Source organism: Barbus barbus, assembly GCF_936440315.1.
Source record: "Barbus barbus genome assembly, chromosome: 43".
NCBI classification, from domain to species: domain Eukaryota; kingdom Metazoa; phylum Chordata; class Actinopteri; order Cypriniformes; family Cyprinidae; genus Barbus; species Barbus barbus.
Window position 1 is genome coordinate 13,577,184 of NC_136721.1, and position 23,216 is coordinate 13,600,399.

General features: G+C 40.0%; 1 protein-coding gene across 3 annotated transcripts in view; it reads left to right on the plus strand.

The window, feature by feature from the left end:
• Positions 1-23,216, plus strand: part of LOC306862843 (zinc finger and BTB domain-containing protein 16-A-like) — a 118,592-nt gene that overhangs the window by 70,083 nt on the left and 25,293 nt on the right. For all 3 annotated transcript variants that reach the window (XM_079405863.1, XM_079405864.1, XM_079405865.1), the window contains exon 4: positions 5,388-5,474. In XM_079405863.1, coding sequence (XP_079261989.1) covers positions 5,388-5,474 — 87 coding nt within the window. The remainder of the gene's footprint in view (positions 1-5,387; positions 5,475-23,216) is intronic.

The window sequence follows — 23,216 nt, forward strand, 5'->3', positions numbered from 1 at the left end:
ACTTAATAAATATAAAAAATTTTACCAACCCCAAACAGTGTAGTGTATTGTGGAATTAACATTGAACTAAATTAATCAATTCAGTAAAATTGTTGTTTATTTTTGTTTTTGATACCTAATCCTTTAACTAATGTTAAGGAATTGAACCGTATTTAATATTTAGATTTGGACTTGACTCCTTATGTATACTTGCCAGTGCCAACCTTGTATATATGCTAGCATCTACAAATTCTACAAATCCCACCTCAAGTTTGATGGTGGCTTAAATGGAGCTCAAACCATGGTGAGATGCCAGTGAGATGCTAGAGGCTCCATTAATTTCCTGCCACTTCACACCAGGCTAACCCTACAAGTTCCTCTCCAGCCCAGCTCCTGTTTCCTCCACTTCTGAAAGCCCTTTGTCCTCTCACTATACTGTCAGGAAAGCTGCCCAGAGTCATAATTTAAGGCATCATGGCCTGAAGAAGAAAAAAAAAAAGAGAGAGGCGAGAAAGGAAGCGGAAAACACATGGAACCTTTCACCTTTTGTTGCAGTGGAAGGGTTAGCCTGCCGCACACCAGGGTCATACACAAACATTTTCCTGTTGCTGATATTGGTATTGTTTCTGCATGCGGATTGGACAGCGTGTGCACGGTTACATCCGTCTGTACATTACTGATAGGTCTCCAGCTTGTACGTGAATGTGCACCTTTGTGAACTAAAATGCCCCAAGTATATCTGGAGCTAGACAGCTGAAATGATGCCGTTGAACAGTGAGAGAGAGAAAAAGAGCAGGAAAAATGGAGGACTGAGTGTGACCTGCCGGCCAGATAAATTGGTCTGCAGGCAAAATGGATTAAGAGCTTTAAAGCAAGCTAAAAAACAAGTGAATGAATGTGCAACACTGTGCTCATTTTGAGCAGATAAATTTAGAAGCGTCTTTGATGTGAAAGTGTGTTTAGCAAGTCAATATTTGTCTGCTTTGGTCTGTCCCGAGACGTCCTCTGTCTGTGCACCAGACTGTGAAGCTATCAGAAGAAGCCTAGATATCCTCAGTGTTTATCTCCTTTGCTATTCTTTCTGTTCTCTGTGAAGGCTATATAAATATTAACCAGCTGACTTCTCTTCATTTTCTGATAGTACAGAGTAATCTACTGTATAGTGTCTGGAAATTCAATCTGTGCTGCTTGTTTCTTTAGCTTTGTGTCTTTGTATATGTTTACCAAAAAAATTAAGTCTGTTAGTGAAATCTATATGCAGTTTTGTCAGATCTCTTCTCCTGAGGTGGCTTTAGTTAATTACATTTTAAAGTGTGCTCTTTCTGTTTTGTTGGACCAAAGCTGTGCTGCCTTATTTGCAAACAAATGACTCCTATGAATGGTTCTTCTTAATGATTCAATTTAAACGATTCATTAAACAGACTCCCAATACTAAGACTCCCTCACTGAACTGTGAATCATTTTTGTCTAATTGACAATGGACACAGAACCGTTACTGTGATGTGTTCTTCAGACTTAACATCAGATTCTTTAAAAATCATTGAATTTAAGAAAGTCAATATGTTAGATTTTTATATTATTCCACTTGGGTCATTTTATTCATGAGCGATACTTTTATATTCAAATTGTCTATTCGCATAGAAATAGAATATTTCATTTTTTTATTTTAAATGGATGAGATATTAAAACCGCAATGTTATGTGTGTCAATATGTATATTGTGTTACTGTACGATTCCAATATCCATAGTTTTAAAGAGAAAAAAAATCTTTTCCAAATGCCACATGATTTTCAAACAACGGCATTGTTTTTCTTTGCGCGTATACCTGTAAATATTCAATAACTTTGATATATTGTGATAGTACATGCATGGTCGACAGTGCTTCTGAACAATAACCCATATTGAGCGGTTCGGAATTTGCCAACTAAAAACGGCATTTGGCTCCCAAATGCTTCATTTGAGGTGCCAGTGACTCCCTAGTCATTGTTTCAGTCTGGAGCCCCGCATCAGCCTGACAGCGCTCCACAAATATACTCATCCACGCCGGCATGCTCGCGTGCACGTGCACATTTTTACGAGGGAAATCTGGCAGTCTCCCAGCATTTTTGTCTTGGTTGATAAAAAAAAAATGCTCTGCCTGCGGTACACATCTAGTCAAGAGAGGGAACACACAGTTCCTGGCTGTCCTTTCCAATTGGCAGTCTCCGTACTGTTCTGTGACTGATAAGAGGATAGTGTAAATAAAACTGTACAGCACAGCTCGTTACCGCTAAAGGAAAAGAGAGAGCACGCTGTCTGTACTCATTGTTCTGACGGCACTGTTTTTCCTTTTTGTATGGATTTTTTTGCCTCTTTTTTGTTTTTTTGGTACGGAGTGTGCTGTCTTATATAATGCACTTGTGTAGGCTCACCAAACAGCAAGGGTATGTTTTTGTTTGCGCCGTATTTGTCTACTCATGTTCCGCTTCCGAGCGACAAGGGAGGCGAGGCATCTGATCAGAGTGTGTGATGAGAATCCACCTTTATAGCATTAGACAATGTGCTTGTTCACAGGTCTTTCCATTACAGCTGTGCTCTAGTATCTCTCTCTTCAGGGACTCATCAACAAAGCCAGCGCAGCCCCACTGCTGGGTAATCTGACTCTGGATGTTTGCCGCAGCTCCCGTAAAGGCTCTGGTTTCACTCGCGTCATTTTATTTATGTGCACGGCCCATACAAACAAGACAGATCGACGAGGCATCCTCTTGGAAACAGTAAATCCCAGGGTTTCAGTTGTGCAATATGTTCCGAGGAGGGAAGTGAAAAAGGAACGGGCACGTGGCACCTCTCCTCCACTTGTTGGGAGCCACGGTTGTGTAAGGGCCCATTATGTCAGGTCGGCATCGCTGTGGCAACTCCGAGTGAAGGAGGGAGGAAGTGGGAGTTGCTAGAGTGATTCTTTTATAGCCACTGTTTTTTTTTTTTTTTGTTTTTTTTTTTGCTGGAGAGGCTGTTATTTCTAGCACTGGTCTCTGTTTTTGTCTTTGGTGGGAAGGGGTATGAATTCTGCCAAATCTGAGGGAGGTGTTTTTACTTCATGCTTTTATTTTTTTTATTTTTGTCCTGCTTAACAAGAAAGTCGCTATTGATCAAAGGGAGAGGCTAGAATTTATCACTTTAATTCCATGACTTTTGCTGGGCCTGGAAGCACGCTCCTGCTGGGTGGCTGGATGTTGTCACCCCCTGTGAGATAATGACCCGCTTCAATAAGCTGCCGTTTATGTTGTGGGGTGGGTTTTAAGGTCTGGCTTTTCCCTCTCTGCCACTTAAGGTGGTGATCAATGTCCCGCTGGCCCTCCATCTCAAGCTACTTTAGTTCCTGGACCTTCCTGCTCCATGGCCACTGATGCAAGATCTGCTTGACACCAGGATTGGGCAAAATCTATCTGTCTGTCTGTTTGTATTTTTATCTATCTATCATTATATCAATCATTCTGTCATTATATCTATCTAGTTGTGCCTCCATTACAGATTTGTGCAAAACTTTAGCGATATTTTCTATATGTTGATAAAAAAAAAGCTATTGCGAAATAACAGATGACCGTTTTTCCATTAACCGATTTCATACAACTTAACGTTTTTGGGTTTTTTTTCTCTTGAGATTAGTCATGGCGACCGATGTTTGTAGGTTTACATATATATCGCAGCCACCACACTAGCCATTATTTTTAATCGTAAGAGATGTTGGTGTGTATCTTTAGCGAAGCAGTGTGAAGAGCCGGTACATGCCGTGGCGCGGCTGGTGTAAACACAAGCATTGACTAGTGTGGCCATGTCAGAGCCATAATGTTCAGCAGACGTGTGCAGTGTAAATAAGGTGTTATCTAAGTAATAATTGCAAGGAAAGCCAAGCATTATTGGCAAGGAAAGCCCCTTATACTTGAGAGCAGCAACATATGAGGTGTTTCTTGGCGGTTAAAGTACATTAAAGAATGACCATGTGACGTTTACGTACACCCCCTGGTGACATGTAAATGTGGAAAAAATGTTTCCATTGCAGTTTTGTAAAATTTCAAATTGCCTCAAAAACCACCTCATGTGTAAAAACTTTTTGCGATTATATGGGAGTTTTTGTGAAATTGACGCGTTTCCATTGGGCGTATTTTCAATTTGCTATTTCAATTTGCACAATTTGAAGAATAAAGGAAATGCAGCTAACGTATATTGTTCTGCCATTGTTTTACTGTTTGATCTATTGTTCTATAGGGTTATCATTCTATCGTTTTGTCTGTCGTATCTGTATATCTATCTGTTATTTGATCGTTCTGCATCCTTTTTGCCACTTCACTGCTAATTTAATTCAAATTTAAACAGGTAGTCCACCCCAAGATTATACTAATGGTCAAGCCAGAAGCTGAAATGTCGGACCACTCAAGCAGCAATGGTTTGAATTTGCCATACAGTATTTAGTTTTTGGAAAGTTAAACTTAAGATTTATTGCTTACAGTTTCTCTGCACTTAAAATTGTGTAAAGTTGCAGAAGAAACCATGTTTTATGGTTAAAAATTGAGTATTAATACACTGAAGGTACCAGTTCTGAGGTCTGTGGTAGTTCTTCTTTATGTGCAGTTTTTTGTTTTAACAATGATGTTTGATTTCTTGAGCCATTTAGAGGAACTTGTTTGTACCACATTTATAAGTTTATTGCTGAGTGGCATCATAAGAAAGAAAAACACTTTTTTTCTACTGCTTGACAGTACAGTACATTTTGCAACTTTAACAGTGGTTGCGAAATGGACTGTGTTTTTTTGGTTCTTTTTATCTGAGCTATGGCTTCCTGTTGTGCTTGTGAATGCTGTAAGATTTAAACGACATAATGATGAGAGCTGACAGCTCTGTTACAAATTTTAAAAACTCCATTTTGATCGAGCAGATAAATACAGTGTGAATGCAATATAGTGTTTCTGCTTAATTCTGATTTAAAGATCAGATTGTATATTGGCATCCTGTGGTCTTACAGTTCCTCTTGGTATCCCATTGCAACATCTGAACATGCTATGCGGATGTTGTATGTATGGCTTCTTGTTTTTATCTTCTTTTTAGGGTTGTTTTTGGACAGCATTTGTGTGTTTTTTTTTTTTTTTTTTTAGTGAAAGTGTGCCTTGAATGATAAATCCCTCTTATGATGCATTGCTTTCATTGTACAGTGCACACAAGATCAACGTCTGGCTTACATATCCTCCAAAACATTGTAAACTGTTTTTGCCAGCAAGTTTTACTGAAGTGAATCCAACAGACTTCCAACTCACAGGCACCAAATCATTTTAAGTATTACTGGGGTTCAAATAAGAGATATGACACCATGCACCACCCGAGGACCTCCAAAATGATGAATATTGAATAACTTTAGCATTTTTTTTGTCTTGTAGCTGGTGAGAAAGCCATCGTTTGTGATCAGTGTGGAGCTCAGTTTCAGAAGGAAGATGCTCTAGAGGCCCACCGGCAGATCCACACAGGTGCGACACAAACACCAACACACACTGCACACATCAAACACACTCAAATGTCCTGCATTCAGTATATGCAGCATGTCACTGTATATATGAGGGCCCACGTGTTTACGTTTAATAAGATAAATTATTACTCTACCTAATGTCTTCTATTCTTTCAGGAAAACATGCCGAAGCTTTCATTTTCTGTTTACTAAATTTCTTTTATTTTTTTCCCCACATTTTTCATATTTTAGAAAAATCTATTTTTTTATGTCTTGTCATATGCCTTTGCAGAATTTCATAACTAAGCTTTCTTAAATTCATATTTATTTTGTGTTTTATATATGTGTGTGTGTGTGTGTGTGTGTAATATATATATATATATATATTGAAAGGGAATATAAATACCTCTACTTTACATATCTTCCATCTGTTGTTTATTAATGCAGTTACAAATGGGCAGTGTTGAATAGCATGCTCATGTTCAGATTTATATTTAATTTGTAAGAAAATAGCAAGCTGATTACAATTGTTATTATATTTAAAGGGGTCATCGGATGCAAAATTTACTTTACATGTTGTTTGAACATATTTTGACAGGGTAAAAAAAGGTGTTTTTTTACACTACCATTGAGAAATTTTAACCAAAGTATGTTCTAGACCAGGGATCCTCAAATCTGGACCATTCCTGCAGAGTTTAGCTCTAACCCTAATCAAACTCACCTGAGCACGCTAATCGGAGTCTTCAAGATCATTAGAAAATCACAGGTAGGTCTGTTTGATCAGGGTTGGAGCTAAACTATGCAGCAGATTGGACCTCCAGGGTAAGATTTGAGGAACCCTGTTCTAGACTTTTCATTAAGACCCTAAAGCAGGGGTGTCAAACTCAGTTCCTGAAGGGCCGCAGCCCTGCAGAATTTAGTTCCATCCCTGCACCAACACACCATGTTTTTCAAATAAGCCTTAATGACTTGATTAACTGAATCAGGTGTGTTTAATTAGGGTTGCATATAAACCAGGGTTGTCCAACCCTGTTCCTGGCGATTGACTGTCCTGCAAAGTTTAGCGCCAACTCTAATCAAACACACCTGCCTTTAATTTTCACGCGATGCTGAAGACCTTAATTAGTTGCTTCAGGTGTGTTTGATTAGAGTTGGAGCTAAACTTTGCAGGACAGTCGATCGCCAGGAACAGGGTTGGGCACCCCTGATCTAAACTCTGCAGGGCTGTGGGTTTGACACCCCTGCCCTAAAGAATCAAATCAACTTGTGGAAAATGGGCATCCCCTTTAAGTATGAATTTAAATGAATTCCAAATGTAAAAAAAAAATATTTTAAGAATTGTTATATTGCTTTTATAATTTAATTACTTTATGCTAATTAATTAATTATGCATTCATTATTTACTTTATTTACAGTATGAGTAAATAATGGAGGGGTTTTTTTTCCCTATTTAATCTAACTTTTGGGGACTGTTTAGTCCCTAAACTTGTATCCATGCAATATAAAATATCTTTTCGATTTATTTATATTTACAAAATAAGCTAAGTAATACAGAATGCAAATCAAATCATTCGTTTGCATTCTAGTAAGAGAAGTTCACTCTCTGTGTTTATTCGAAAAGCGTGGTAAACAATCAGCCACCTTGGTTATTTATAAACAAATAAAGCTCGAGCCTTGATCATGTGTTTGAAGAGTTGCGTCCAACAACTTCTTTGGAACACATGGTGACAGGTGAATGTTTACTGGAAGAGGTGAAAGACAAGCCACTCTAGAAGGTATGGGGTAAAGCTGGAAACCAACTCCAACAATTACGCACATACATACCTGCTTGTCATTCTAGGCAGAAAAATTATTGGTTGAGGAAAAAAAGGGCAATTGTGGATCTGTTTGTTTATTAGGTGCCCTCAAAACAATGTTGTGGCATGGAAGGAAGACCTCTCCAGTTTCCGCCTCTGCTTACGAACTTGGTAGCAACCTGAGTGGGGTATTTGCTCATGTGCACCTGACCCTGAATATGATGTCCTCTGCTGGGTTGCTGGACACGAGCTGTGCTGATGCATGTGGCCCTCAGTACACTGCCATGCTATGACTCCTCACTTTCCAGACAACCCTCGCTATCTGCCCTTGGGAGAATTTTCTAGCACAAACGTGTCTAGCACTCCACGGCATAACAGTCTAGCTCGCTTGGATCACTTTGGTTATAGAAAGCACCATTAATGCATTACATTTGTGATCATGTTCCCATTTTGTTATGCTGAAAAGATTCATCACACCCATGTGGCCTTGAATCACCTTCAGGAACTAGGTACTTGAGATTGATATCCTTAAAATGTACACAGTCAATAGTTCAGCGTATTGAATTAGGTCTTTCATATGTAAGTGGACACACTTGAATGAAGCTTTTATGGCTGCCGAAATGGCATGAGTGAGTGTTCAGAACTTGAATCACTGTTGTGATACAGACAGTCATTTTAAACCAGCATCAAATGCGATTGGGTGAATGTTTAAAAATGTGTGAAGGCTTCAAACAGTCTGTCTGTAGTTCATTGTGGCTTCAATATTACTTCTGCAAACACTCTGTTTCCTGACCTAGGGCCGTCAATATAAGGGAAAAAAATGAATCCGTTCAAAATACCAATCTAGCGAGATAAATCATATATGAAATCTCATATGGTGTGTGTGTGTGTATGTATGTGTGTGTATATATATATATGCGCACTGTGTATATATGAGAGCCAGAAAAGAAATATCAACAATGCTTCAAAACACTGAATCATTAAATCATTGTTTTGAACTGATTCATATATTTTAGTGTGTTTGTACAAAATTTTAAAATTGTACGTAATATATGAATCCGTTCAAAACACTGATTTAATGATTCAGTGTTTTGAAGCATTGTTGATATCTCTTTTCTCTCTTCAAATTTTTTCAAAAGTATGTTTTAACTGAAATCTTAATGGCGATGCACATTTTTCTTCATATTTATTGTTGACTAAATAAAAACATTCTTTATTGACCATTTTCACTAGTAATTTTACTGACAAGATTAACCCTACCTAGCTTATGGCAAAAAATTAAATAATTGCTATTAAAATGCTATTTTATTGCTCTAGTGATTGCTAGTCTTTAGGAAACGTAACTGGCAAATATGTGCCCAAATTCACAGTTTGTCAATTCATTGTGAATATATCATGAATATTTCATGTATCCTTCCAGCCCAGCTCTCTCCCAGTCTTAGAGCTAGTTGGGTGCACATTGTGTTATTTGACAGACATGCGTAAAAGGCTTGCCATGCCCTCGCTGACCGGGCCTCCCGAGAGCCTTGACCAATATGGGGCCCGTTGTAAATAGGGGTTAAACGGGGCTAACGATCAGAGAAAGGCATACCAGTGGAAAAGCCTAGCTAAATATAGATTTGGAGTCTGGAGTAAAAAAATGGACAGTGAAACTTGTCTTCCTGCCAGGGACCTGAACAGCAGTGAGGCCAGCCTCCCCTGTGGCTACCAGGCTTATATTTTAAATGTGCTATAACGCATGGCTAGTTTGATACGCTGGCTTTTTTTTCCCACAGTTCCTCAATATGCTCACCCATATGCTTCATTTTCACAGCCTAGATAGACTTGAAGTGGTTTATTGGGGGGTTTTATGTCTGTGGCTTCATGATTTTTATTTTTTTTTTCCTGAACACTAGCCATGACACGCAGACCTCCACATTTTGCTACGCACTGAGGGTGTTTTTTGAATCATTCTTTGAGATGGTGTAAAGGCCACAACAGGAAATGCTTACATTTCACCTAGTTATCTCCCACTGTTAGTCAGATCAGAGTGACAAACCTTGCGTCCAAAACCTCGATTCGAAGTCAAATCTGATTTTGCTCTGCTTACGTTATGCTAACACTGTTACTTAACTGGCCAAAAACCACATCTCTGCCCCCACACCAGCCCTAGTGGATGTGTAACTCGCAGTTGCACCCTCTTTATAAATAGTTAACGGTTGTTGGCATGGTGGTGTTTTACGATGGCCAAAGTTTTCTTGTCGTAAACATCCAGGTCTCGGTTTTCAAGTTGGCAGCTCGACTGGCAAAAGGCTGAAGTGCAGGGAGCAGCGGTCATTTCCTGTAACGCTATCAGGAGGACTGCCGACCTGCATGGATGAATGACAAAACAAAAGCCATTCATGGAAAATCAGATGCCGCAATGATTGAATAACACAGCAATAACAAAACGGCAACAAAATTAGGCATGATGGAATGAGTCCTGCCTGACTGATAGGATATTGAATTTGTCATTTTCTCTATTAAAACAGCATTTTTTTCCCCACCTGAATACAGTGTGTGGGTGTCAGATTATTTTCTGCTTCTCTCTAAAGCAGGAGAGACACTTCACACACAGTATAAGTAGTATGTGTTTTAATGTACAGTGTACAGCAGGGATCCTCAAATCTGGAACATTCCTGCAGACTCTAACCCTAATCAAACTCAGTTGAGCATGCTAATCAGAGTCTTCAAGATCATTAGAAAATCACAGGTAGGTGAGCTTGATCAGGGTTGGAGCTAAACTCTGCAGCAGATTGGACCTCCAGGGAAAGATTTGAGGAACCCTGGTATACAGTGTTGAGGAGTAACTAGTTACATGTAACGGAATTACGTAATGTAATTACAAAATAAATGTAACTGTAATCTGTTACAGTTACTAAGAAAAGTGTGTAATTAAAGTACAATTGCTTATGAAAATATTAACAATTACAAAGGGGGTTACATTGAATATTTTTACACGCATACAGATGTGATTGATTTCGTCCCCAAATTGCACTGACTGCTCTAAAATAGGAGACACCAATGTTTCAGGAGTTTAGGATACAGAACAGGACACATGCTTATTTGATAACTGTTTTATTTCCAATTTGGATTTATGTATATTATTATTTATTAATTTTTTTTAAAGATTAACTGTTTTTTTCAAGGCATTGTTAAAACCCAGTGCTTTTGGAAAAAAATTCAGAAATTTTGAATCTAGAAAGTAATTATAAAAGTAATGTAACTGAATACATTTGATTACTTTTTGAAGTAATTGAAATAATTACACTATTTATTACATTATTTCCAAAGTAAACTTTCCGACACTGACACTATATATATATATATATATATATATATATATATATATATATATATATATATATATATATATATATATATATATATATATATATATATATATATAATGTATATATATGTATATGTATATGTATATATATATATATATATATATGTATGTGTATATATATATATATATATGTTTATGTTTATATGTATATGTATATGTATGTGTATATATATATATATGTGTGTGTGTGTGTGTGTGTGTGTGTGTGTGTATGTACGTACGTATGTGTGTACGTGTATATGTGTATACGTGTGTGTGTATATATATATATATATACATACACATACAGTGGTGTGAAAAAGTGTTGGCCCCCTTCCTGATTTTTTAATTTTTTTGCATGTTTGTCACACTTTAATGTTTCAGATCATCAAACAAATTTAAATATTAATCAAAGATAACACAAGTAAACACAACATGCAGTTTTTGAATGAAGTTTTTTATTATGAAGGGAAAACAAAATCCAAACCCACATGGCCCTGTGTGAAAAAGTGCTTGCCCCCTAAACCTAATAACTGATTGGGCCACCCTTAGCAGCAACAACTGCAATCAAGCATTTGCGATAACTTGCAATGAGTCTATTACAGCGCTGTGGAGGAATTTTGGCCCACTCATCTTGGCAGAATTGTTGTAATTCAGCCACTTTGGAAGGTTTTCGAGCATGAACCACCTTTTTAAGGTCATGCCACAGCATCTCAATAGGATTCAGGTCAGGACTTTGACTAGGCCGCTCCAAAGTCTTCATTTTGTTTTTCTTCAGCCATTCAGAAGTGGATTTGCTGGTGTGTTTTGGATCATTGTCCTGCTGCAGAACCCAAGTTCGCTTTAGCTTGAGGTCACGAACAGATGGCCAGACATTGTCCTTCAGGATTTTTTGGTAGCCAGCTGAATTCATGGTTCCATTTATCAGAGCAAGTCTTCCAGGTCCTGAAGCAGCAAAACAGCCCCAGACCATCACACTACCACCACCATATTTTACTGTTGGTATGATGTTCTTTTTCTGAAATGCTGAGTTACTTTTACACCAGATGTAATGGGACACACACCTTCCAAAAAGTTCAACTCGTCAGTCCACAGAATATTTTCCCAAAAGTCTTGGGGATCATCAAGATGTTTTCTGGCAAAACTGAGATGAGCCTTTGTTCTTTTTGCTCAGCAGCAGTTTTCGTCTTGGAACTCTGCCATGCAGGTCATTTTTGCTCAGTCTCTTTCTTATGGTGGAGTCATGAACACTGACCTTAACTGAGGCAAGTGAGGCCTGCAGTTCTTTAGATGTTGTTGTGGGGTCTTTTGTGACCTCTTAGATGAGTCGTCGCTGCGCTCTTAGGGTAATTCTTATATTTATAATTCTTATATTTTATATAATTCTTATAATAATTATATATATCAGGGATGTGCCCGAAGCGGAATACCTTATTCGGAAAGGCACAGATAATGGCTTCAAAACGAATAACGAATTCATCCGAATAACAGAACAAATATTCGGCAGACACAATCACATGTTTGCTGGAACAGCACATTAGTGAGGTCTGCGGTTGTTAAGATTTGTGCAATAATAATGGCTAGGACTGCTTTGATAGCGTTTGACACAGTTTCATACAGATAATATCATGGTGATCATTGCGTTAAAGAATGTGGTCTCCTCAGCAATAAACTATCCACGCGCTGCTTTTTTGATTTGCTGCCTATCAGTGCCGGATTATTGCTACTAAAAACAAACACAACCAATCCCCTGAAAAATGCATCAAAATAAGTTTAAATCTTGTATTTTACAAATAGGATACTTACTTACTTACTTACTTTACTTTTGTCATTTAGCAGACGCTTTTGTCCAAAGCGACTTACAAATAAGAAAAAGTAACTAAAACTAAAAAGTTACAACTCTATAAATACTATCTACCCACATATTTAAGAAAATAAAGAAATTAAATAAAATTAACACATGCATATAACAACAACATTTCAATAATAAACATATCAATGAAAAAATTAAATAAAAAGCTACTACTATCCCTTGCCGGTGTCCCTGCCCGGTGGAGTCGCACGGTAGAGTCGATGGTCTTTACACTCTTTACTTTTTACTTTTGTCATTTAGCAGACGCTTTTGTCCAAAGCGACTTACAAATAAGAAAAAGTAACTAAAACTAAAAAGTTACAACTCTATAAATACTATCTACCCACATATTTAAGAAAATAAAGAAATTAAATAAAATTAACACATGCTTCAACTTCAAACCTTAACTTCAAACCTTTTCGAAATCCAACTGTAAAAATGCATTACATTAGCCTTTTTGTGAATGGTATCACATTTAATTATACAAGACGAAGAAAAGCGAGGTTTGATCAAGGCTTTTGGAGGGTCCAAATGATTTGTTGTGCTCTGTTGATAAAATACTCGTAAATGATCACAGACTCCAGCAATACATGATCTCCAAGTTACTTCAAGTTCAAGCGAGCTTTATTGTCATTCTGCTATGAGTACTGAACACTTTCTTTCCATTTCTTTTTTTTCTACTAGTGCTCTTATTTAAGATTGTGGATGCTTGTCTCTTGACAAATTTGTATACAGTTTCACTGGCAAACAAGGAGAATAAAATTATTTTTCTTTTTTGATCAACATTTTCTGTAGTTTTAAACTGAAAATATTTGCAAAGTTATAATTATAATAAAAATAATTATTTATTTAGTTATACAAGGCATATTTGTTCAATGAAAACTACGAATCGAACAGATTTGCATTTAAAATGGTATTTTCACGTAATTTGACGGACTTCCAGTTTAAGCCACGCCCACTTCCAGATCCATCCGAATACAGATACAAATAATTTTGGATTGTCACAGATACAAATGATGGCTCCGCTGCACACCCCTTTTTTATATATATATTGTGGCGGGAGGAGCCAACGACAGACACAGTGGGCGTGGCGTCAAGCCTCGGAGAGGTTTTTATTAAACAATATTTAAAATAAAGTGTCCAAAGGGGGAAAAGTGTCCAAAATAAACAGGGATCTGGTGTCCTCGTTGTGCTGCGGGGCTCGTGAAGGAGGGCAGTGTTCAGGAGGGAAGGGTCCAGGTAAGGGGCGGAGTCCGGCGGCCGCACACGCTCCCGTCTGGAGGTCCCGGGGCGCGGGTGACGGCGGCTTCTGTGGCGGCTTCGTCCAACTCCTTCATCCCCGGGTGCTCGACGGGATTCCACGGCCCGGCGTCCTTGCCCGACGGCCGTATCGCGGGTGCAGTGTCGGCCGGACTGCGGGTCCGGCCGCTCGCGTCTCTGGCGGCGGCAGGTAGTTCCCTCTACGCTCCCTTTCCTGGACCCACGAGGACACCAGCGTGCATGCACGGGGAAGAGACCGGTCTCCCGAGGAGAGGCGCGCTCGGAGTTTAAACGGCGGCGGTGATGAGGCTCCATTCACGTCAGGTGCGCCTCATCACACGCCGCCAGCCCTGGCTGTTTCAGCGCCCCTCCTCTCTCTCACACACCCACTCCCGTCGGGAGCCTGGTGAAGGGCGGCGAATAAGGGACGGGGTGGTGATGATGGACAGGGGGGAGGCAGCCGACTCGTCACATTCCCCCCCCCAAGCGACATCCCCGTCCGAGGGTCGCCGCCCACGCAGGAGTGCTACCTTCCTCAACCAGGCTCCAGCGGTCGGAGTGGGCGGGGCAGGGATTCCTCTCCGGGCAACGCTCCCTCTCGCACCGCGCCGGAGCCGGGACAGAGAAAGCGGGTTTTAGTTGACAGCCTCAACCAACCACGGGGTAATGATGACAAATAGACAGAATGTCACTTACCCCATTGGTGGCTGGGAGGCTGTCCCCGTCCTTCCTCCGTCCCCGTACGGGCTCTACGGCTTCTTGCGAGCGAGAGGGGATGACGTCATCAGATGTTGCCCAACTGTGCTGTCTAGGCTCCGCCTGCCCGCATTCTCCACCACTGTGGCGGGAGGAGCCAACGACAGACACAGTGGGCGTGGCGTCAAGCCTCGAAGAGGTTTTTATTAAACAATATATCAAAATAAAGTGTCCAAAGGGGGAAAAGTGTCCAAAATAAACGGGGATCTGGTGTCCTCGTCGTGCTGCGGGGCTGTGCAGGAGGGCAGTGTTCAGGAGGGAAGGGTCCAGGGAAGGGGCGGAGTCCGGTGGCCGCACGCGCTCCCCTCTCGGGGCCGGGAGCGAGTGGCGGCGGCGTCTCTGGCGCGGCTTCGTCCATCTTCGGGATCCCGGCACTTCTGGGGGACTCGGCGGCTCGGCATCCTAGCCCGTCAGCCGCCTAACGGGTGCGGCAGTCCTCCTCGACGCTCCCTTCCTGGACCCACGAGGACACCAGCGTGCATGCACGGGAGAGAGACCGGTCTCCCGAGGAGAGGCGCGTTCGGCATTTAACGGCGGCGGTGATGAGGCTCTATTCACGTCAGGTGCGCCTCATCACACGCCGCCAGCCCTGGCTGTTTCAGCGCCCCTCCTCTCTCACACACCCACTCCTGTCGGGAGCCTGGTGAAGGGCGGCGAATACGGGACGGGGTGGTGATGATAGACAGGGGGGAGGCAGCCGACTCGTCACAATATATATATATATATATATATATATATATATATATATATATATATATATATATATATATATACATATACACACACACACACACACACGTATATATATTGTTTTCAGGAACTTACTGCTTTTATTCAGCAACTTTAATTTGCACCATATTGATCAAATCTGACAGTACAAAGACATTCATAATGTTCCAACCAAAGAATCCTGAAATCTTTTTTTTTTTATAAATATTTGACACTTTCTGTCCTTGCTGTATTATTGGTCAACTAAATGAGGGTAGCTGAGACTTTTTAATGTATGTTTGTATCTGTAGATTCAAGTGTTAAAATGCTAAAGTATCTCAAATCTGATTAAAATTCTAGTTAAAAGAGCTTTTGTTAACTTGTTTGAGTTTTAGATGGTCGGCACGATTCCTGCCTCATTCCAGACTAACACCGCCACTTCAATGGGTCCCTTTGTAGGCTCGTCTCATTTCTGTTGATGTCAGAGAAATCAGCTGCTGTGATATGTTGATTGGAAGAATAAGGGGCCCTTGTGTATAGCCTGTAGTATTTCAGACTGATAAATCGGGTTCGTTTCACCTAATTATTTAAATGTTCTATTTATTCAGCATTTGATCATCTGAAAGCATCAAAATAGCTTGTAATATACCTGAACTTTACAGTGTGGCTCTTCCAATGACTGTTGATGGCATTCCTTGGCGAGGTTTTTGCCGCCTGTGACGTCAGGGGCTTTTAAGGCAGTTGGAGAGGTTGGTTAAGGCACAGAAATGGTCGGTCGTGTTTGGTGCCAGGACTCTGCGAGAAAAACATCATCATGTGCTGTTGTTGACGCACAGCCCCAGTGCTACTGGAGTCTCAGTTCTGACCTACTTTAAAGGGCAGCTCAATTTGAAGAGACATCAGTTCCACGATCACTTATCTCAAGGGACTGCAATGAAAAATTCACTCATGAATCCTGCTGAAGGGGCCTTTGTGTTTTTGTGCCTTTTAAATAAGGGGTATTGACTTTTACAGAGTGCGAAACGGCATGTCTCATTTCAATCTGAAGCACTGATATGATGTCTAGCCGAGAGATGCGCTTTACCACACACAGCGCTGCTTTATTTGCTGTGACGGCTCGAATGGAAGATTTGAGGCGAGGGGGGAAAGTTCCAGCGTTTATACTGAAGCTACGAAACTCAGGATTGTGTTTTGACAAAACTATTATGAGGAAACTGACCATGAAGCTCCTGGGTCTCTGCAATCAGATCTCTATCGATGAATCAGTTAGACTTCCAGGACTCTCCCTCTCAGTGATACGCCTCGAAACATCACAGCCATTATTGGTTTACCGTTCACAGATACTGCTATAGACGAGATCTGTGGCGTAGTTGTCACACAGCCTTCTTTAAACCAGCCGAGCAGCTGACTGCATGTAAATCCAGATATAATAGCAGTGGCTCCCCCTTCCCTCTTGATTTCCTCTTGTCCTTTTTAAGTCTTGTGTTACAGGGAAAATATGCAAACCATTTTGGAGAGAGAACAGCGGATTTGCTCGGTGGGAACACGGCGTGACTCCAGTGAACCAGGCCACAGAGTAAACACTTTCTTCTCTGAAGCCAGAAATAGTTTTGACAGAGCAAGAGAAAGGAATAGAGCAACACGGCTGTGTTTTGGCACAGCGAGAAAGAGAAAAGAGAGCTTTTTTTGGGTTCCCTCGCCCCCCATCACTTTCTCTCCCACATCTGAAAATATCCCCGAATAGTGTGCCCAAAGGCTTCCACTTCTCAACCCCTCCGCGAGCTTGTCACTCTCGCAAATGGGGTCGGTGCCACCGGTAAACACAGGTCATGTCATACCCCTCTATTAACTCAATCACACCGCTACTAGTAGAACGGCTGTTAGGCATTTAGTTAATTGTGACATAATTAACCTGTCAGTGTGCATTAAAGTTGCACAAGCCAATTCGTATGAATGTAGGCTGGTTTGGGTTCCTGTTCAATTTACACAAAGGCAATTTTGTTCTTCAGAGGTGACCAGAAGCATTATGCCCATGAGGGGACATGTGCCTTTGAGAATTTGACAAACTGTGACCATTTTTCTCCTGTGTAATACAAAAGTCATCATGATGTCAGTGTTGCTAACTTCTTAAATTAAAAAAAAAAAAAAGTATGCACTTGCAGCCAGAACTCTGGAATAATTAAGATTTTTTTATTTTTTTTCAATTTTTGAGAAAAGTCAAGGCTGCATTTATTTGAACAAAGTACATTAAGAATTGTAACATTACTACTATTTAAAATAACTGTTTTCTGTTTGAATTATATTTTACAATTTTATATATTAGTAATTAATAATAAAATATTTATTTTATTTTTTATTTAAAAATCTGTCAAACAAATTTGTCAAAATATTAGTTTTAATATTTCAAATGGATAATATAGTATATTATATATTATATAAAATTATTTGATATAATAAGATATAATATAATACAAACATAATTTTATATTTAAATATATAGAAATACAAATTTATGCATTCATAATATTTTTATAACTATATATTTATCATTTCCAAATTTATTTTAAATGGCACCATTTTGTTTTTGTTTGGGTTTTTCAAACGCATAAAATGGTCCCGCCATAGTTGCATGACGTTCCTGAAAGTCACCTTCAGGACAGGACACTTACAAGAAATACTCTCAGGGGCATTGCTTTAATTCAAACGTGTTTTTCAGTGGAAATTTTTTTTTTTTTTTTTTTGTACAGGACAATGAGCTCTTAGCCTGAATTGTGGCAGTGTTTGTAGGTAAAGGCTGATGGGGTTGGATCGCTCTGAGACAGCATGGCATCAGAAATGGTGTCCATGTGCCGGTCAGCTGCAGCTGATTAAATGACTATTAGCTGTGCCAGACTCTATCCCCATATCTCATTCTACATCCATTACTGAGCAAGCTGTCCCACTCTCAAGCGGAGGACCCATCTGTCCGAGCCCCGCTGACCGCCTGCACCCAGCTTGGTTACTGTAGGCCTTCATTATCCTCATTGCAGGTTGGCTGTACGCTTGCTATTATTGCTGCATTGATGTACGAACTAACTTAATTTCCCACTATTTTTGGTGGCAGCACGAGAGTGATAGATACATAAAGCACATCTTCTATTCATCTTTTTTTTTAATATAAGAACAAAAAAAAACACTAATTTGTAACTTAAGTCACTTCGTAATTAAGATTTCCTAAAATAGCAGCTTAAGCATATGATATCCTCGTAACTGTTTTCCCTTTCCTGTGTCGTAAAAACTGTCGTTCCACATGCAGCTCTGCCCGCTCTGTTTTGAGCTTGCAGGGTGAATAACAGGTGACACGGAGCAGACTTTAAACCCAAAATCATTTGACCCCCATGTCAATTTAGCTTTTCAAGCTCTATTCAGAGGGCTGTAAGATTTAAACGAAAAGACTGAAAATGATTATCTGAATGTGTTGTGGGATTTTGCCGGTCCAGCAGAGGCAGCGGCTTAGACACTGTTTGACGCTTAAATCCTTTGAAGTGATGTGTGTGTGTGTGTGTGTGTCCTTACGCCAGGTCTATTGAACAAAAGCTTTTTATTTATTTTTTATTTTTTTCCTCTCCTTTCCCCAAATACAGAGGGCACAAGAGCTTGGACTCTGTATCAGTGACCAAATTAAATCAAGCGCAGACCGACCTGGCCTCTCTGTTTTTTTCACAACTAATTTTTTCCCTAGATAGGATCTAAATGAGTTTTCCAGTGGGTGAGATGCTCAGTTGGCTGATAGATACCATGTGCAGACGTGCAGCCAACACCCAAAAGTAATCATCTGTTGGCAAGAATGTTTAGCCATTAGGCGAAGTGTAAATTCCCACAATGAGCTCCACTTTTATCAACTAAGTCGATGTAAGCTGTCCTCTTGGGAAATCAGGCCGGTGGCCCTTCGATGAAGACCCACCACAGTCGACAGGCTATGCCAAGGGTCACCGTCCCTGCATAGTAGGTACAGTGGGGGGAAACGGGGTTTTGTGGCATCTCTGCGTGATGGCCGCAGCATGCATTGTTTCTCGGCAGAGATTTGACAGCAAATAGTGATGTCTAAATCCGTCTGGCATGGTGTAAAGAAGCCAGCAGGAATCTCCCGATCTTGTCCGCCAAACTCACCCGAGATGGGACGCCCCTGCCCACTACAAAAAGACTCATCCTGTGTTGAACAAGCATTATCCGCCTCGGTTCTGAATGCGTTGTATCTCGGTGCTAATAACCATAGGTAATTAAATGCTGAGGGGGAGTTAAGATATGAAAAGGAGAACTGAAGTACTGGACAATCTTCTGCTATGATAAAACTCAAAAACCGTACACACACAGACCCTTTGTGATTGAGTTTCCCACCTTGAAGTATCCCTGTAATGGATTAACCCGCGTCCCACGAGTGGCCTGAATAGACAATGATTCACTGGAGATGCAACAGAGCTACTCCACAATGGGCCAGTCTTCTTTTGTTCCTTCAGCTTTTCGAGTAAATCCAACCCCCCCCCCAAACCCTGTAATTAGATTTGAGCTGTTTGCAGACATCCCAAAAGTGATCTGTACAAAGCATTAAAAAAAGTGTACCCTTTAATTTACAGTGCAAATACTTTTCTATTAGCGATGGGGATTTGGAGCTGTTTGTTCCCCTGAAAGGATGTGAAGGGAGGTGGAAGACACTCTTCTGTTACTTAATTGTGAACTCTGAGATTAGTGTGAACACTTTCAACCTTTCACCCCAAACAAAGGAGCGATCAGGTCTTGTTGCCTAGTGACACGGCCTTCACACTGGCCAATTTAACCAGTGAGCTGGTTCTCATTACCTGTGCCTGTGCAATTGATGGAGTAGCGAGTGAATGATTCTATAACAGCTTTTGCTCTTCGTCATCATTTCTGGGCCAGATATAAATGCCTCCATATATGAATGCCTTCATATACCTGGCTACAGTAAAGACCTTCATATCTCTGCATTTATAAAAGGTGAATATTCACATTTTTATGCGAGTTTTCCATAGGTTCAAAGCTCCATTCCAGTATGGTATTTATTTTATTTTACATTCACATAACAGTGATATGCAAATGCTCAACAGTAAGGCTTTTATGCTGCCAGTAATTTTAATGTTTTTTAACCCTGCAAACATTTTCACTGGCTCCACCACACTTTTTATTCATTTTTTAGCAATGCATGTTTACATTTTATTTTGCGTATTATGTAATACTTCATATTTTTCATACTTTAACTCCCGGTTTCAAAGACTAGGCTTAAGCTGGTCCCAGACTAAAATGCATGTTTGAGCTGTCTCAACTGAAAATATCTTGCTCTGACATGTCTTAAAATATGTCAGTGTCATTGTTCTGTCAAGATGCACACCTTAATGTTTTCTTCTGAGGCATTTTTGTAAAAGCTGCTTAAATATCTTAATTTAACTAAGGCCTAGTCCTGGCTTAAGCTAAGCCCCGTTTGTGAAACCGGGCCTAAATACAATTTTAAATTACAATTTTATAAAAAGACAAGCGCATATATATATATATATATATATGTATATATGTATATGTGTATATATATATGTGTATATATGTATATATGTATATGTGTATATATATATGTGTATATATGTATATGTGTATATATGTATATATATGTGTATATATGTATATGTATATATATGTATGTATATATATATGTATATGTGTATGTATGTATATATATGTGTATATATGTATATATATATATATATGCACATGTATATTTATTCCAAGACTCGCTGTGTTTCTCTACATACCTCATCTCTTTCAACTATAATATACATCTATAATTAATAAACACACTTTTGATAAAAAAACGGATGTAATTTTTCCATTAATTTTTAGTTTTCATCCATGTTAGTCAAAAACAACTATTATGAATGGTGTTTGTTAATGCACAAGTAACTGCAATGATGCTAGGTGGTTGCTAGGTCAGAAGAGCTGACCCAATCCTAGATACAGCTTTTTTTTTGTCATCTTTAAAAGTATTTTCTATCTGTTTTCCAAGCAACTTTATTTATTTGCATATTAAATTGACCACCAGGTGAAAATCATTAGTACGAGTGCTTGTAAAATAATATCTTGCATGCATTATCAAGCACCTATGCACCTAGGTTTAATAGAGGTTTAGGAGTTTGTTGAAATCCCTAACCCAAGTATGAGCAGTAGTAATAGTGTTGCTTGTCTTAGCAATGGTTATATGTAAGCTCTTCACCTTCAGTGTTCTCTCATTCCCCTATGCCTGCCTGCCTGTTCCCAAACAGAGTTGAGTTGTGAGCTCAGGTGGGAGCCATTACGCCATGGAGGCTTGCCCTTATCAGTTAATAGCAGGTTTCCAGAGACTAGGATTGTTTTGATAGATGACACCTGGTCACTCGCTCACAAGTCACACAAAGCAGACGAAATGAAATGCTAGACTAGATAAGATATCACTGGAAATACTCAACCATTGATTGCTCGGTCATAAAGGTTGGGTGTGCGGCGGTCCGAGTTAATCTTTCCTCCTGTTCTTAAGACACGGGAGCCAGAGTAGCATTGGTTTCAGATGCAGCCTTGAGCACCTCAGTTTGGTGCGTTTGTGTCGAAAATGAATCTGCGGGTAGAAGAATGCTCTTCATTCATTTTTTTTTAGGCGTCCTGCTGATATAAGATGTTTGGATGTGTCTGTTTACTTTTGTTTTTTACACACACACACACACACACACACACAAAGAGAAGAATAAAGGAATGCTGTTAGGGTCTTTCATCCCCCCGTCACCCTGTAGGATTGGGTGTCTGTTTACAGTCCAGCTCAGAGGGCTGCCTGTGCGGCCCGGTGCTGACCACAGCCCCAGAATGTGATTGATTATGTAGTGTTTATGCCATTGAGAACCTTTCAACGGCTCCAGGGGTCACAGGGTCATCTCATCCGCAAATCTGCTTCCTTTTGTACAGTGAGACACACAAAACCTTTTCTCCCTTCTTTACCCTGGGAAAACGGGGGATGGGAATGTCATTTAAACAGCTCTCTTCTTTTACCCAGTTTCTTTCCCCACATGGCTTTCTTTAAACGTCCGAAAATTCACACGGCAGTTTTCCTTAAAGTACTTTGACAGAAAATTGAAGAAATTTTGGCTCTGTAAGAGGAATCGTGACGTTAAAAGCATTTTAGCATTATAATAGATACCTTCAGATAAGTGTGCTTGTATTCAAAGAGCTGGCAGCAACAGGAAGCTAAATTAGAAAATTGTGCTCTAATATGTAAATGATCTAACTGTGCAATCTAATTTTTTGAATGTATTTTGATCTTGTTTAACTAATTCCCCATTAACGTCAGATTTATAAGACCTTCTATCAAATTTTTGCAATCAATCTCTATTATCCTAAATCTAGGTTGCTTTACACCCAACTACAAAGCTTGAAATGGAAAAATACAGTGGGAAAGCTGCCGCTAGGCACTCTGCCGCTTTGATATGTGGTCGACAGAACAGTGTAATTCAGAAAATGTGCCAGTCCTTGGCCTTTAGGCTCAGGTCTTTGTGGTCATACGCCCTGGATTACACTTTAACCTCAGGGAGGGTCTCTAGGCGAGGTGAAAGGCCAGTGGCCTCGTTTGGAGGGAAAAAAGAAAGTCCTCTCTCTCCTCAGGAATGCGGTATCTTCTCACACAATAAGCTCAGTTAGGGATTTCACCGCTGATAAACATTCACCTGAGACCCTCAGGAGTCGCACCCTGGGCGCAAAGTCTTGTTTGCGATGTCTCTCTGTCGTAACACACAGATTGTGGCGTGCATTCCTCATACAGATCCCGTTTCTAGACGTTCTCGCAGGAGGTGGCGTTTCTTCTGAGATTTTTATTTGTGTGTGTATGTGCCATTATGTCTCTCTGAGAGCACTAGGGATTCAGACTAACCCTTTAAAAGAATGTGTGGCATACAGGCCGGTCTGGTTTTAGAAACAACAGTCTTATCCTGTGTTTGCTGTAATTTGCAGAGCTCAAGGTCTATGAGATATACGGCCCTGAGA